Consider the following 17,896-nt stretch of genomic DNA (forward strand, 5'->3'; position numbering starts at 1 on the left):
TAAGCATGACAATGACAATAGCTAACACTATTGGACACTTTTATGTACTGGACATAGTGCTAAAAGCTTTAAAAAAATCTAATTTAATCCTTATAACCTTTGGGTATTCTTATGCTCACTTTACAGACTGGAAAACTGACGTTATAAAACCACAATTCTGGCTTAACCATGTTCTAGCATTTACCTTGGAGAACATAGAAAATGAGAAAAAAAGAGGCATAGGGTTAATCTACAGTTCCACATATAAGTGAAACTGCATGGATCCACTTTTGCTTCCTTATGATTTTCATAATAACATCTTTTCTCTAGTTTACTGTAAGAATACAGTATATAATACATACAACATACAAAATATATGCTAATTGACTATTTATGTTATCGGTAAGGCTTCCAGTCAACAGTAGCCTATTAGTAGTTAAGTTTTTGGGAAGTCAGAGTAACACACAAATTTTCAACTGTGCAGGAATGGGGGGTTGGCATCCCAATCCCTATGTTGTTGAAGGGTCAACTGTAATGTTTTTTGCCATGTAGAAAATTTTGATTTTCACGTAGATGTTTTTATTATAGCTTCTGGAATTTGGTCATACACAGAGAGATGTCCTCCACTTTGATATTATTATTAGTTTAAAAGTTCTATTTGATGATATTTTCTTGGGACATATAGGAACGAATCTTAGTAGTGAGTACGAATATGAGTATGTGGAAGGTTCTGTTCTTGCTAAAATTTTCTTTCCTTTATTGAGAAGCAATTTTAATATAAGAAATAAGGCTTTACTCTTGACATGGCAACTTCAACAGTGAGAGACTACATGGGAAGGAAGGAAGCCCCCTACTTATGATATAGCAACCTTGGGGAACATGCAGACGAATGAGAAGCTGCTCTCCCATTTCTGACAAGATGAATAAGAGAAAGCACTGGAGAAAGCCTGAACTGCTTTCATAGCTGAGTACCACAAGTAACATAAAGATGAGATCTGATTCTATTTGCCAGCTTTCTCTAGTGAAGATCTGCAGGACCTACCAGTTCCAAGTTGGGGAAAAAAGTGGAATAGATGGTGATGTTACTACTTCCTCTATTATTTTCCAGTAAATGGGCTTATGAAATAAGAGCTGGGTGTTCAAAGTGCCTAACCTAACAGGCCAATGTCAGTGGCAGCTGTGAAGTGAGGGGGAGGATAGGGATACCAGGGACAGCTGTTACTATCAAGTATAAGATTAAGCTGTAGTAAAACGCTCAGAGGAAGCCAAGGTTACAGTGCCTTGAGCCAAAATGATAACAATGGTGAATTTGATAGTAGCTGGCCTTGTGCCTCACACAACAGTTCTTAAGGCTTAGAAGTGAAACTAATGTTAGACCCAGAACAGGTAGAATCTTTAGGGTTTAGCACATTAAAGGTTCATTTTGCAGTAGTCAACCATTTTCTTTAAAAATGCTTCTTCATGTAAGTCTCATGTCATCTTAGTTCTCTAACTTGGGGTCACCTAGAAAAGGCTGGCACATTTAGGCATTTGATAAATATTTGTTAAATAAATTAAGAGTTAGCATGACAATGACAATAGCTTGCATTATTGAATGCTCTATGTACTGGACATAGTGCTAAGGGCTTTAAAAAACCAAATTTAATCCTCACAACCTTTGAGGTATTCTTATGCTCACTTTACAGACTAGAGAATTGAAGTCATAAAGTTACAAATACTGGTTTAGCCACGTTCTAGCATTTACCTTGGGGAATATGGAAATGAGAAAAAAAGAGACTGAGTTAATTCACAAATTAAGGAAGGTTTGGAAAGAAAACAGAAAAAAAGGAGGGGAGAAAATTGTCAAAGAAGTAACAAAACAGAAAAAACTTGAAGAAACAAATTTCCAGATTAAAAGGGCATGATAAGTGTTCAGCATACCAAGACAGTCGAAAGTTTCAAAAAAGAAAAAATGGTCACCTACAAAAGAAATAAGATTCAGACTGGTATCAAGCTTCTCATCAGTACCTTGATAATGAAGAAGAAAAATGAGTTTGAACCTAGACCTATCTCAACTACCAATCAAGTGTGAGAGCACAATAAACATACTGCCACATAAGCAGGAACTCAATTTATCTACCTCCAACAAAGTAAGAACCAAGAAGACACAAGATATATCAGGACTAAATGGAAGTGCAAAGACAAGAGCATGGCAGTTCTGTGGTAGTCTTAGGAAGCAAGTGGTCCAAATTATAACAGAAACGTTAATAGGTGCCAGGAAAAATTTCTTTACAAAGCAAGTTAAACTAGAAGATCCTAATACAATGGTAAAGGCACAAGTTTCTGTTCCCAGCAACATTTAAAAAAAAGACAATTAGAAACTCTAGAAAAAACAAAGAGCTATACAAGAAAGACATAGTCCAAACAGTACCATCTTCCTCTAAGTAGCACAGAGGATATAATATTCTATCAATAGGGAAGAAAAATTAATTCTGACATACTACTGACTCCACAGTAGCCAACATTTCCAGGGTCATAACAAAAATACTTGTTTGATTTCAATATCTATACTGAACTCACAAAAATAAAAGGAATGCTCAAATATATCCAGCATATTATAACTGTTAACAGTCTCTACAAAAACAAGAATAAACATACAGTTGCCACATCTTTTGAGACAGGATGTCACTCAGTCACCCATGGTGGAGTGCAGTGGCATGATCACAGCTCACTGCAGACTAGACCTTCTGGGCTCAGGTGATCCTCCCACCTCAGCCTCCCGAAGAGTTGGGACTACAGACATGTGCTACCATACCTGTGTAGTTTTGTTATTTTTATAGAGACAAGGTCTCGCAATGTTGCCCAGGCTGGTCTGGAATCCTGGGCTCAAGCAATCCTCTTGCCTAGACCTCCTCAAGTTTTGGGATTACACACATGAGCCACCATGCCCAGCAAGTTGTCACTCTTACACAGTGGGGTTTCAAAAGACACAGTCATAGGTTGGAAAAAGAAATAAATAGAATGTTACTTAAATTTACAAAGGTAACACATATAAATCTAACATACAGTATATATGTTTGCTTATGTGTATATGTATGTGTTATACAAATTATATCAAAATTGGTAGAAAATGAAAAACTGGATGGATAATTGGGTGAATTTAACAAATTTTCATCTTTCAAAGTAGTGAGTCAATAAGTCATATCCAAAGTCAGTAAGTCAAGAACTAGTTATATAAACATATTATTTAGTTATGAAAGTAACTGTCTTATGAGAAGCAAGGCCCAGGATAGGAAAGGAACACTGATGCTTTTCACTTGTAATGCTTTTTATTTTTTCTTTTCTTTTTGAGGTCTCACTCTGTCACCCAGGCTGGAGTGCAGTGGCACGATCAAGACTCACCGTAGCCTCAACTTCCTGAGCTCAGGAGATCCTTTCACCTCAGCTTCCTGAGTAGCTGGGACTATAGGCACATGTCACCACACCTGGCTAATTTTTTGATTTTTTTTTTTTTGTAGAGATGATGTCTCACTATGTCGCCTAAGTTGGTCGTGAACTTCTGGGCCCAAGCAATCCTCCTATGATGCTTTTTAAAGGTAACCTAACGATAATAATGATCAGTCAGGGTTGAGAACCTTTGAATAACACCATGCTAATACCTCTTTTTCTCCAGATAAAGCAACTTTTTATAGTGTGTAATAATGCATGAATTAGAAGTTGGGCTATATTCTGGGAGAAAACAAACAAACAAGACATCTTTTTATAGTAACAATAGAAACGAGGAAAGCACTTTTAAATATTTTAGTCAGAAATGTATTTTCCACTTGCAGTTAAAAGTTAGAACATTGCCTTACAGTTAATCAGAGCAGTATTATAAAATAAATAAACACGTGAAGATCACTGCATTTAAGTATGAACAGAGAAATAAGCTTTTTGTGGATTTAAACCCAAAGACCTTTGGAAGACTGGCAAGAAGTAAATGTCAAGACAGAAAATCAAGAACATTTTTATTACAAGTATTCCTTACTACTGATAGCTACATTTGTTAGGCTTACTAGTATTTGCAGTAAACCTATTTCAAAAATGAATCTTTTTCTCTAAAATTTTTTCTGCTAATAAAGTCAGGACTTTGCCTACATGAGCCAAAAAATAAGTTTCTAAGAAAGGTGGTAAGCTCACTTGCCCTTTGCTTCTTAATGGAAGACTACGGACCCTAGATCACTCCTTATTTTTCAGGATAGTGTTTCAACTGTCCAGGTTCAATGTATGAAACAGAGACTCATGCAAACTTAAGAAGTAAAAGAAAACTTAACATCACTTCTGGTCCAGATAATTATCCTTATTTTTATAGATGGGCACATCAAAAACAGGAAAGGAAGTAAGCAAAGTCTATTGCTTCTAGTGAATATGCTGGGCATTTTCCATGTATTAATATTCAATTTTCACAACATTACCAAGAAGTAGAACCACAGCTCTAGTTTACAGAAGAAAAAGGCACAAAAATTGAATGACTTGACCAAGGTCATAAAGCTACCATGTAGCATTCACATACTTTACTACTTCTTGAATGTCTAATAGAACTTTTAGGAATACAAAGATAATAAGGTATATGTGCAATAAGGAATCTTTTAGAGGACATAAAATATCCGACAAAGTTCTTGATAATAATCTATATTCTAGTATCTGTAGTGAGGTAATTTTAACTTTGAGAAGAATTAATATACTAGGTATGAGGAACCAGAAATCATTCCATATATCAAGCAATGTTGTTTTTAGACATTGAAAGTCACACATTAAGAAACGTTTTGTTTATCTCATAGAAGTAAAAAGTAGAATAGAGGATACTAAAGGCTGGGAAGGGTAGGGGAAAGGAAGGATAGGGAGAGATTTGTTAAAGAATATACAATTACAGCTAGATAGGAAGAACAAGTTCTAGTGGTTTATAACACTATAGGATGACTGTAGTTGACAATATATATTATATAGTTTCAAATAGCGAGAAGGAGGATATTGAATGTTCCCAACACAGATAGATAATACATATTTGAGGTTACAGATATGCTGATTACCCTGGTCTGAGAACTACACATTATATGTAACAAAACATCACTATGTACTCCATGAATATATACAATTATTCTTTGTCAACTTAAGTAATTAAATTTAAAAATGTTTCATTTATGGTCACTGTTAGTAGGGTCTTCCAGCATGAAGAGTCATCTTATGCTAAAACTTATGCATCTTATGCATATAGTTCAAATGATAACCACAAGTTCAATCAAATCAGTCTTTTTTTTAAGAGACCAAATCTCACTATGTTGCCCAGGATGGCCTTGAACTCCCTGTCTCAAGTGATCCTCCCTCCCTAGCCTCTCAAGTAGCTGGAATTACTGGTGAGAACCACTGTTTCCAGCAAGTGCATATTTTAACCAGATATAAATATCGTGACCATGTATACTACTCAATGTACAGAGTATTCAAAGTATTTAAGTGATAAAATAGAAGTCTTAAAATCCCAAGAAACTGTCCTTTTTACATTTCTAGATTTAAGTGCAATTACTAACATGCTATATTTTAGTTATAAAATGAAAAACACTCTATAAGTGTTAGCTATCACCTACCATAAATTCGCAATTTATACCTTATATCACAAAATAACAAAAATAAACTGGAGAGTACAAGTCAATGTTTACTATACAATGAAATGTTTACTAAATAATGAACAAAGGTTACCTCTCTTTCTCAAGTTCTTCTAAATATCCAGTACTTTCTCTGCTTCCGTTTACAAACCCTCTTCTTGGAAATGAACCCATAGGGACAGGACTGCATTCTCCTGAGCGGCTTGATACAGATCCTTCACGGCTTCCGTATGAACGGAGGGACATTTTTGACCGTAGTTTCACGCCAGGGAAATTACTGCCATCTAAGTTAAGTTCTAAATAAAAGAAAATCAAGTTTCTATATGAAAACGGTTTTAAACGGTCTAAAATATTCCTAATGCTATTTTATTGTCTTAAAAGTGAAATCTTAGGTTCATATTTTAACTACAAATATATGACTGAATAAAAAAGTACTTAGAACTTTCCCTGCGAAGTCTGTTTGGGTTGGGGGGAGAAAAAGGAGAATGTTAAAGAATAACCAGACAAAATGTCCTTCCTTAAAATTCCCTCTAGATAATATTTTGGAACCCAAAAGTAATTTATCTGCATAGCTTCAATTATTAATAAACACTTCCCCTACTTTGACATTGGAATTTTCAAGCAACAAAATGAGAAAGACATTCCTTTAAAATTCTACTAAAAAGTGACTTATAATCAGCTTATGTATGTGAGAAGATAAAGCATTTCCATCCTGGATGAAGAAGACAAATACTTCTGAGACAATGGGCATAGTCTGTGGCATACAGAATACTAAAGTCCTATTTAGTGGCTGGCAGAATAGCAATGAGCTTTAAAAATAGCTGAATATTATCCAGGAAGGAATCTAAAATAGTTTATTCAAAGCCAGTTAAATGTTTAACTGAAGAATGACAAGCAAATAAACTTATTATATAGTATTTGTGCTTTAACAGTTACAGCCTGATGGTCAATCTGCATACCAAGAAAACTGATGCCAACACCCAAATCATGAGAAGCTGTCCTTGGACTATACACCTAAAGTTAACAATTGGAGCCTAGAAAATTATTTCAAAACATCTTTAAAAAATCTACCTTTAAGACGCTCTAATAAATCAATCTGTCCAGAAGAAGCCATAGCTTCATCTTCAATACTTCCTTGTAGTTGTTTAAGTACTTCCTGTTAAAAAAAAACAACAATATATTAACATGATAAGCTTCTAAATAACTTTTTCAAGATATGATTCTGTTTCTTGGCATTTAGATATGCTGAGAAAACACTATGAAAACCTGCCATATGCTATGAAGCACTCTACATGTTACATAAAGAATAATAAATCATACCCCAATAGCAGTAATAGTGATATTTTGTGATAATGGTGGTTATGGGCCATCTCTGCAAGATACTATACAGAGCATGCTAAGATACATCCATCATCTCTGACTTTTAAAAAAACACAAAAATGCAAATTATTCCCATTTTTCAGATAAACCACTTGAGACCCAGAAACTTGGCCCAAGCCACAAAAGCTAGTTATATGTTTAGAATTCATGTCTCTTAAACTTGTATCAACATGACCATAAAAAACACCAAATCAACACATTATCTGCTATTTAATGATGTAGTAAATTTCAAGCTTTTATATATATTTAAGTATATTCTACTGATATACTAATTTATATTTAGTGGATATTCAACTGTTTGCTCATTGCCTCCTGGCTTTCTTTCTTTCTTTCTTTTTTTTTTGAGTCAAAGTCTCACTCTGTCCCCCAGGTTGAAGAGCAGTGGCATGCTCATTGCTACTGTAGCCTTGACCTACTGGGCTTAGGTGATCCTTCCACCTCAGCCTTCCAAATAGCTGAAACCACAGGCATGCGCTACCATGACTGGCTAATTTTTTGATTTACTGTGGAGATGAGGTCTCAGCAAGTTGCCTGGGCTGGTCTCAAATCCCTGGCTCAGGCAATCCTTTCGCCTTCGCCTCCAAGTGCTGGAATTACAGGCATGAGCCACCATGCCCAGCTCCTCCTGATTTTTGATGCCATTCTTTTCTCTCCTATGTAAATCTTTTCTTGATAAATTTTTCTCAAGTAATTTTGGAAGCTTTTGTCTTCTACCAGTTTCTCTATCCTTATATTTGTGAACTGTGGCTTTTACTGCATGTTCCTTAATAGTAACTTCTATTACTTTCCATTTACAGAGGCATTGCATTCTAGCTTTCAGCATGGCTCTTTGTTTGGCCAATTAGGTTTTCCAAATGCAAGACAGCATATCGGGACATTTACAAACTTAAAGTGATCCATAAATGCACTGAAAAGAAAATCTGTCAAAAGGTAAGTGAATGTAGCAATCAATGATAGTTTCACTGGTTTATCTTGCCAGTGACATGTAAGCACTAAAAACAAAATCCCTGTTAATAGTAAATGGCCTGTGACCTTAGGAACTGACCTTCAAATAACAGATTTCAAATGTTGACGTTTGAAAGGCTTGGGTAAGCAGAAGTGAGAACATGGAGGTAACTGGTATTCATGTTCAAAATATCACATCCAGAGTACATCACATCTGTGAGACAGAAAACAAATTTGCACAGGGATATCTCCCTTCAAGGAATGTTGAGTACCCCAAAATGCCTACTATAAAATTCAGGGCACTATCTCATCCATAAAGTTTGAGAACTACCACTGCAAGCTATCTGTGCAAGCTACGTTTCCAGGATCCCAATTCTCCTTCCATTCACTGCTACTGCTTGTACATCTTCAATGATTCTTTTATTTGAGTCAGGGTCTCACACTGTCCACCCAGGGTGAAGAGCAGTGGTACAATCACAGCTCACTGCAGCCTTGAACTCCTGGGCTCAAATGATCCTCCTGCCTCAGTCTCCCAAGTAGCAGGAGTGTACCACCATGACTACCTAATTTTTTCTATTTTTTGTACGGCAAGGTTTCCCTTTGTTGCCCAGGCTGGTCTCGAATTCTTGGGCTCAAGTGATCCTCCTGCATCAGCCTCCCAAAGTGCTCAGATTACAGGCATGAGCCACTATGCCCACTCAATGCTCTTTAAATCCTATCCCTACTTCCTATGCTTCCCCATCTCACAATTCAACAACTATCCTTGTGCAGGTAACTTCCAATTATATAACTGAATCCTAACCTCACTTGCAAACTTCAGACTCACTTTCCCAATTGACTGATAGATATTTTACATCTGAATGATATGCACCTCACATCTAATTGTCCAGAACTGATTTGTCATTTTGTGCCATTAAAACCTGTCCTTTGTCTTGTATTCTCTCAGTTAAATGGCATTATCCTTCTCTGCCTCCTCCTGCTCAAATTCTTAGTACTTACTCCTTCACATCCACAATCAGTTATCAAATTCTGTTGATTATATCTCTATTATCTCTCTTACTGCTACTTAATATTTTTACTGTCATTATTCTGGTACTAACCTATCTAAGTTACTAAAATAATCTCCCAAATGGTTCAACTTTGTACAGAGCTGTCAGAGTGACCCTTTTAAGGCACAACTTTGATCAGGTGATACTTTTCCAAAGCCTACAGTGGTGATTCTGAAGCTTCAGCAAGGATCAGTGTCACTCAAAGAGCTTGTTAAAATATGGACTGTTGATTCAGTGTCTGGGGTAGAGGCTGAGAATCTACATTTTGAGTATATTCTCAGGTGGTGCTGATGTTGAAAACAGAATCACTAAGATGTTAACAATGTTATTCCATGGAGGTTGAGATTATAAGCAATTTCCTTTTTTGTTTGTTCTCTAATTTTTAAATAGTATGTATTACAAAAATGTTTTTAGAAGGTATAAAGATTTACGAGTTTTAAAACTGCAATAAAAAACCCTTGATATGCCATAGAACATATATCTAATTGTTCAAAACTAATGGTACATTAATGGTGTTAATAATAAAAAATTAAATTAACATTAAAAAAAGAAATTAAAAGGCCAAGTAAGCTTAGATGTCCAACAAGAATTAAATAAACCATGGCATTAGTCATACAATTAAACAGTATGCAACTATAAAAATATAAACTCTGACATGATAATATATTATGCAGAAACACACATACTGCAAAATATGATTCCATCAAATGCATGGTTGTATAAATATACAGAGGAAAATATATATACTATTTAAGGGTTACTTCTACCACTGGTGATAGGATAATGAATCTTTCTTTAAAAAGGTGATTCGATAATTCTTTTGTCTAATTTCCTAATCTAAAAAAAGGTGAATATGCCCAACTTGTAAAAAAGTCATATTTTTCAAAGTTTCTGTACATATTTGTTAAAAAACTATTGATGAAAGCTATAAGCATAAAGGCAAAAAATTATTGAAATTTAAGGTTTAGCAAATTTTTTAAGATTCTCAAAGTACACCTTGGAAAGCTACTAACTTATTCTAATGATGTACTTAAATTATTTTTGTTTGTTCTTTGAGTTATGAATCTCACCAACAAAAACTGTACACGTTAACTTACAGTCACATCCAGTTACTTTGCCTTAAGATGATATCATCTAGTATGACTTACATTACTCACTGGTCTTCTTTGGACAGTTATGGCTATTCCATAATGAAAATTAACCTCAAGTAATTTTTTTCTGTTTTATTGAGGTACAACATACATATAAAAAGTATACTAATTCTAAGTATTCAGTGAATTTCTATACCTATGAAATCACCATACAGAGCACTTCTAGCACCTCAGAGGGTTCTCTTGAGTGCCTTATCTTCATTTGCCAGAGGTGAGCACTATTCTGACTTCTTTAACAGAAGTTTGGCATGCTCATCTATTAAAATTCGTTTATATAAATATAACAAATTTTGTCTAAATAGAACTTTGTAAAAATAGAACCATACAGTAAACAGTCTTGTGTCTCACGTTTCTTGTTCATAACAGTATCTGTGAAATTCATTCACGCTCTTGCATTATCAGTTCATTATTTTGTAATGCTGTGTAGTATATAGTAGTCCACTGTATGAATACACTAATTTATGTATCCTAATTCCTCTTAATGGAGCATTTGGATTGTTTAGAGGCTATTACGTAGAATGTCACTATGAACATTCTTGCTCATTCTGTTAGTGGACATATGCATTCATATCTCTTGAATACATTTCTGGGATTCAAACGCTGAGTCACAGGATTTAACTTTAAAAGAAACTGCTGAAGTGGTTTTTTTATACTCCTACCAGCAATGTCTGAGCATTCCAACACTCCACATATGGTGTGATCAGTCTTTTAAATTTCAGTTATTTGAGTAGGAGTGAAATGGTCTTTGCATTTCCCTGATGACAAATGATGCTGAATCCCTTTTCATGTGCTTACTGGCCATTTATCTTCCTTTCTGACTTATCTTTCTAAGTCTTTGGGCTATATTTTTAAAACTGGACTATCTTTTTTTTTTTAAAACTGGTTTCTAGGAATTCCTTATATATTCTGAACCAAGTCATTTGTCAGATATATGTGTTACAAATATTTTCTTCTCAATGGCTTGTCTTTTCCTTTCCTTTCTTTCTTTCTTTTTTTTTTTTTTTTAATGATTTGCAGTCTCACTCTGTTGCCCAGGCTAGAGTGCAGTAGCATCATCAAGGCTACCATAGTCTCAATACCCTGGGCTCAGGTGATCCTTCCACCTCAGCCTTCCAAGTAACTGGAACTACAGGCATGAGCCACCACACCTGGCAAGTTTTTTGATTTATGTAGAGATGAGGTCTCCCCATGTTGCCCAGGCTGATCTTGAACTCCTCAGCTCAGGCAATCCTCTCACCTTGGCCTCCCAAAGTAAGGAGATTATAGGCATGAGCCACTGTGCCCAGGTGCCTTTTCATTTTCCTAATGAAATCTCTTAAAAAAACATAGGTTTTTAATTTTAATGAAGTTCATTTTATAAAGTTTTTCTTTTATGTTTCATCTTTTGTCTTAAACTTTGTCTACTCCAAAGTCCAAAAGATACTACCTGTTTTCTTCTAGAAGTATACTAAAGTCTTTTGATGAACTAAAAGTTTTTAGATTTAATAAAGTATCAAAGTCTAATTTATTGTTTTTTCCCCTTTCATGGTTAGTGCTTTGGCAAAGAATGCCTAGTCCCAGGACATGAACTATTACCTATGTTTTCTTCAAGAAGTCATTTTGTTTTTTCTTTTACATTTAGGTCTATAACACATCTTGTATTGATTTTTGCATATGATATAAGGTAGGGCTCTGGATTCTTTTTTCCATACAGATATCCAACTGCCCTTGCATCATTTGTTAAAAAGATCACCTCTTTCTACTGATTTGCAGGGATGCCTTGGTCATAAATCAGGTGATCACATATGTGTGGACATTCTTCTGAATTCTATTTTGGTTCCTCTATTAGTCAAGTCTAAATACCACACTGTTTTAATAACTTTATGCCAACTTACATTAATTCTTAGCCACTAGGTGTTCAAATATTGTTTTTGCTTCATTCTCTCTGCCTTGAGACTTCAATTACGTTTGCTTGTCTCCCTCTTAATTCTCACATACAGTTTCTCTGTTTCCATTTTTATTCTCCCTGGGCTTCACTTTGAATATTTTCTACTGACATTTTTTCAAGTTCATTAATTCTGTCTTCTCATTAGTTCACTAATTCTGTGTTCAACCTGCTGTCAAGCTCACCTAATAAGTTATTATCAAATACATTTTAAATGCTAGAATATCTGATTCTTTTTTATTACAGATTACAATTCTATCAATATTTTCCATCATTTCATTCACTTTTTTTCCCTCAAGAAATTTATAATACTTATGTTAAAATCTTTGACTTCTAATTCCAATATCTAGATCATCTCTAGGTTTGCTTCTATCATCTATTTGTTCTCTTGATTATCAGTGATATTCTCATTTCTTTGCATTTCTTATAACTTTTGACTATATGCCAATCATGTACACAAGAGGAAGAGACTTAAGACGACTGATCATATTTCCTTTAAGAGAGTTTGCTCTTTCCACTGTTGGGGGTCTGATCTCCTTAATCCAATCAGAAACTGAAAATGAACTGGGACCTTGTTGCAGTTTTAAGTTCATATCTGGTATGGTTTTCCCAGTTCCTTGAATGTGTCCCTTTATATTTAGATTGAAAATATGAAAGCTCCATCTTCTCAGCTCTTAACGTCTTATCCCATTCAGCTATAAAATCTGACATTTGTCTTGAATGGAAAACCAGCCACATTTGATACGGTGTGTAGGTCTCCCTCTAACAGGTCTCCTAAGCATTGCAGGAATATGGGGTATTTCACTTTGCCTTTATATCTCAGCCTCATTCTCCAGTGGCACTTATCTATTTAGCATTAAAAGTTCTGTCTCTTGGAGACTGTGATCTTAGGTCTTTAATCTCCAGCTCCACAAAGTTCTATCTCAGACAAATGTCTTCAGAGGAAAACTCAAGACATTTTCCAAACTTGAAAAAGTAATGCATCTCTCCCTATAGCAGGGCTTTGTCTTCTAGCATTCTGCCTTTTTAGTCCAACCCTAACCTAATACATCACAACAAGACTCAGCCAATGTTCCATGGTAAAATTAGCCATGCATTTGTAGTTCCTCTAAATGCCAATACTTCACATTTACTCTCATCTTTGTCAAGACCTCCAATAGTTTCTTTCCCCCAGTGGAGTCCTTCTGTCTATGCCAATGATGAATCTTAGTCCATATCCAGAATCAATATCTCCAGTGAAGAAAATCACCAGTAATCTCAGTTCACTGGAATTATACACTTCTTAACACTTCCACAGTTCTCCAATGTCTTTTAAGTGAGGTATTGGGCAGCAGATAGCAGACACCCTCACTGCTGCCCTGCCTGTTGTGCCCTTCACAACACATCTTTCCTTTAATAAACCTTATGTCTTAATTTTTTTTTTTAAGTATGGTTTTTGTATTTTATCCTGTATTTTCTAGTTGCTGAGTGGGACTGACCACCTGGGGTTGCATACTGCATATAACCTAGAGCTCTCAGTTTCAAAGAGTTAAAAAAGAAAATGCATCACAACTGCATCACAGTTTCAAACAAAATGTTTCAAGAAGTGCTTTTGAGAAATGGTAGCTTTTAAAATATATATGTAGTAGAAAATATTCATTTGTATTTATAAATTCTAGAAGCTCAGTTAGAAAAATTACATGCAATCACACATTGTTTTAGCAACATTTTAAGATTTTAGGAACATTAGGGAATTATTCACTAGAGATAAAATATGCTGCGGTCATATCAGTAATATTTATCTATCAGCAGTTGTGTTATTTTTTGGGGGGGGTTGCTATTTGACCCACTTTTGTTTATCTTAGTACATCACAGTTATAGATTCTTTCATTACCAGATATAAATACATTTGATTATTAAATCTTCAAAATATATTATAAAATGTGTCAATTTGAATTTTTTTCACATTCTGAAAAGATAAATATTTTACACTTACATGGTTTTACAGTTTTATAGATCATGTATAAACATGTCATCACAATATAGTAAAGATACAAATTAATGCTCCATTAATAATTTGTCGACAGATAATTCTTCCTATACCATGCCATCTTTTAGCTCAAATGCTTTATATCTCTATACAACCATATTTACCTGGTTGCTTTGCTCAGCATTTTAAAGTCAGTTTAAACAGTTCTAGCCCTGGAGTAAAAAATACAGTACACAATTTTAAGCTTAGCACAATTTTGGCAAACTTTTCTAGTTTAGGTAATTTTGCATTTATCTGATTCTAGGTCATCTAAACCCCATGCGATCTCCATTTTATTTTGATTACAAAAAAATTTCAAACATACAAGAGTATGGAGAATATTATAATACACCTCCATGTATTTTCACACCCCACTTCAATAAGTACCAACTTATGGTCAATCTTCTTTCATCTACACCCATACTCACTTCTTTTATTTCCATTCTTCCACCCAAAACTTATTTTGAAAACAAATCTCAGACATATAATTCTGTAAACATTCCAACATGTATATTTAAAGAAATTATTTCTAAGCACAACCACAATGCCATCATTGTACTTCAAAAATAAATTATTTCCTTAATACCCTAAAAAATACAGAGTTCATAGTTCCCTAACCCTTAATACACATCATTTCCCTGGCTGCCACACACAACACACACACACTGCTATGTAATCAATAGCAAAGCAGTTTCCTCTTTTGCCACTAGATGGTACTGCTGCATAAATTTTAGACTTCCTTAGTTTAAATAATCTAGTTGGAGGAGACATGCCTTGCCTTGCCTTTCTTTGGGGTAAATAGGTTAATGATCAGGAAACATAATTCAAGATAATATATTCCAAAGTCTAATACATGATTTTAAGGAAATAAACATCATTTTGGATTAACTTCAATGTAGGATATGCTGATGGTCTCAAAAGTGTCTACACAAAGCAATTTTCTAAGACAAAATAGGGTTCCTGCTCTAGAACAGCATAAAGCTTCTTTATTTTTTTTGAGTTGGAGTCTCATTTTGTCACTCAGACTAGAGTGCGGTGGCACGCTCCCAGGCATCGCAGCCTCAACCTGTTGGGCTCAGGCGATCCTTCCGCCTCAGTCTTACAAGTAACTGTAACTTTAGGTGTGTGTTACCACATCCAGCTAATTTTTTTATTTATTGTAGAGATAAGGTCTCATCATGTTGCCCAGGCTGGTCTTGAACCTGTGGGCTCAGGCAGTCCTCTCACCTCGGCCTCCCAAAGTGCTGGGATTATAGGCTTGAGTCACCATGCCCAGCCAGCATAAAGCTTCTTAATGAAGAGACACATATATAATTTCATTGTAAGGCTGTAATTGCTATGATACTATGTATCTAATCCATGAAATACATGAATGGATTTGCAAGGATGTCTTCATAAGTACATGTTGAATAACAATCGATTCATGGTTGAATTCAGGCATTATCTGAAGTGCCACTCTTTCTGATGTATACAGGTTGATCATCCTATATCTGAAAAGCTCCAAAATCCAAAGCTTTCTGAGTAGTATATATGCCACTCAAAGGAAATGCTCATTGGCACACTTTAGACTTTGGATTTCTGGATTAATGCAAACATTCCAAAATTTTCTTATAAATCCAGAATACAAAACACTTCTGGTCCTAAGCATTTTGGATAAGGGATACACAGCCTGTACCCACGTGAGTAAATGGTTAACCTGATAATCTACTGCAGAAATTTAAGGGTGTGACTTGTCACTGTGAGAGACCCTCTACTTCAGCATGGAGATGGATTTGAGGGTAAGTCAAAATATTTCCAAAAATGAATTGTGAATTTGCTTCAGTAGTTAAATAAAAACTTAAAAGAAAAGACATCAGAGTTCTGTACTACAAAAAAGATATTTATTATTTGGATAGGCCTGCCAGGAGTTCTCTGCAAAATATACCATATCAAAGTAGATGAAATAATATTTTAATCCTAAACTTTTAAACTTTAAAAAACACATACCATGTAATAACAATTTGAGAAGTATTGTGTTGATCAGTGTTAAAATACCAAACTACTCTTTTTTAACCTATTAGAGGAAACCAATTCAGGTATTTTTAGAGTCACCTATAGTTTTAAAATGTTTGTTTATAGTCTACCTTATTTCCAAAAGAATTTTAAGTAGGTATTTGGATATCGGTTATTGCTGGAGACAGTTTTACCATAGAAGTAGGTAACCAGAGTAGAAAAAAGATTGACAGAAAGATAGAATAGCACACATGAGTAAAAGGCTGAACCTTTATGATACTGGATATAAAAGGTAAAAGAGGAGCAAAATTGTTACTTCAGTGATACACAAAATCCTGGAGAATAGGGGAGACCTTGAAATGCACAGGAAGAAAACTAGGATGGAAGAGGAAATGAGTAAGGAGTAAGAGTAGTGAACAGACAGGAAGAACAAGCCAGGAATTCAGATGTTAAAACAGCCAAAGGGCAGAAACAACCCAAAGCAGGAAGAATTTTTTTAAATGAAGGTGGTGACATTTTTGTTGATGATATCCGATTCTATAAACTTATTAAATTCAGTGAGAAGAGAATCTAAGTAACTGGGAATTAAAACAGGTAAAGTTTTAACCTCAATAATTTTAAAACTAGCATGATTTTCCCAACACAGACTAAGTATTTTATAACATTTCTTGAAGGTTATCACAGATTTTCAACACAATCTGGCAAGGAAATGTTAGGGCTTGATGGTGCCATGGAAATCATCTAGACTAGTGCAATGCCTGTATTTTCCAAATAAGACAACTTAAGTCCTAAAGAATAACCAGAGATCATATGGTTCAGTTTGTGGCAAAGCCAAGGATAGGTCCAAGTACTGACTTTCAGTTCAGGCCTCTTTCCACTAGGGCATCCTGATTTTCTTGATCATCTATCACTGCAGCATTTAAGGGGTGACAAGATCTGAGGAAGTGGAGAAGGAAGGCTATACTTAATATTTGAGATATATTCTAAAATCACGAGACTGGTTTCTATGAACTACACAGAAAACCTTGCCTCAGTATAATATGTTGAAGTTGGTTTCTTATTTTTAATTTTTAAAAAATCTGAGAAATAACTAATTCATCATTGGAGTTTTACATTTATTTTCTTTATATGACTCACTGGATGAATTCAGTGTATTTTATTTGGAAATATAAATGCTAACTTTTGTAGGAAAGAGCTCACATATTACTGATTAACTTAAAATACTCTTTTTAAGTAAAGTGTCTTACCCCAAGTTTGCAAGAGGGAATACTGAATAAAAATGAATAAACTACAAATAAAAGTCACAGTCTTGATACCTTCATATTAGATGCCTCAGTTTCCAGTTTTGTGAGGTGATTGGAATTATCTTCTAGCTCTTGTCGAAGATTTGAGTTCTCCATCTTCAGTGCCTCAACTTGCTTTAACAACTGATCATATGAAGCTGCAGCCATCCTTGGCTACCCTTGGACCTATAAGGTTAAAAAGGATTTTGAAATTCACTACTAAAAAATATAGTGGCTGCTTGTTTTTAAAGAAAGGGATAAAGGATACAAAACTCTTGAGACATTTAATAAGAGGATTGTGTTAATATATGATAGTTTTTAGTCTCAAAATAACATTGTTCAAGTTGTTCAAGCATCTTGTTCAAGCATCTTCCTAAGAGAATGAAACACTGGAGTCTTGGTTTAAGAAAAACAGAACTGAAATGAAAGAGAGATCCTAAGCAGTGTTTGAATACATTTTTCTTTTCACAGGTGGATAAAATTTCTATCAAGTAAGAATTTTTTTCAAGGGTTTAAAGATATTTTACTTGCTCTTACAAGCAAACCTAGAGACCGTAATGTGGTGAG

The 17,896-nt window shown here is 34.8% G+C and overlaps 1 protein-coding gene across 3 annotated transcripts in view; it reads right to left on the reverse strand.

Annotated features, from left to right (window-relative positions):
- The window catches only part of APC (APC, WNT signaling pathway regulator), a 131,127-nt gene that overhangs the window by 70,193 nt on the left and 43,038 nt on the right, over nucleotides 1-17,896 (reverse strand). For 2 of the 3 annotated variants that reach the window (XM_021713715.1, XM_021713716.1), the window contains exons 2-3: nucleotides 6,669-6,753; nucleotides 5,692-5,893 (exon numbers count right to left, since the gene is read on the reverse strand). In XM_021713715.1, coding sequence (XP_021569390.1) covers nucleotides 5,692-5,893; nucleotides 6,669-6,753 — 287 coding nt within the window. Of the gene's footprint in view, nucleotides 1-5,691; nucleotides 5,894-6,668; nucleotides 6,754-17,362; nucleotides 17,516-17,896 lie in introns of all 3 variants that reach the window. The other variant, XM_008060673.2, reaches the window with a different exon arrangement.

Source organism: Carlito syrichta, unplaced genomic scaffold (assembly GCF_000164805.1).
Source record: "Carlito syrichta isolate Samal-C Ts95f unplaced genomic scaffold, Tarsius_syrichta-2.0.1 Scaffold304694, whole genome shotgun sequence".
Taxonomy (NCBI): Eukaryota; Metazoa; Chordata; class Mammalia; order Primates; family Tarsiidae; genus Carlito; species Carlito syrichta.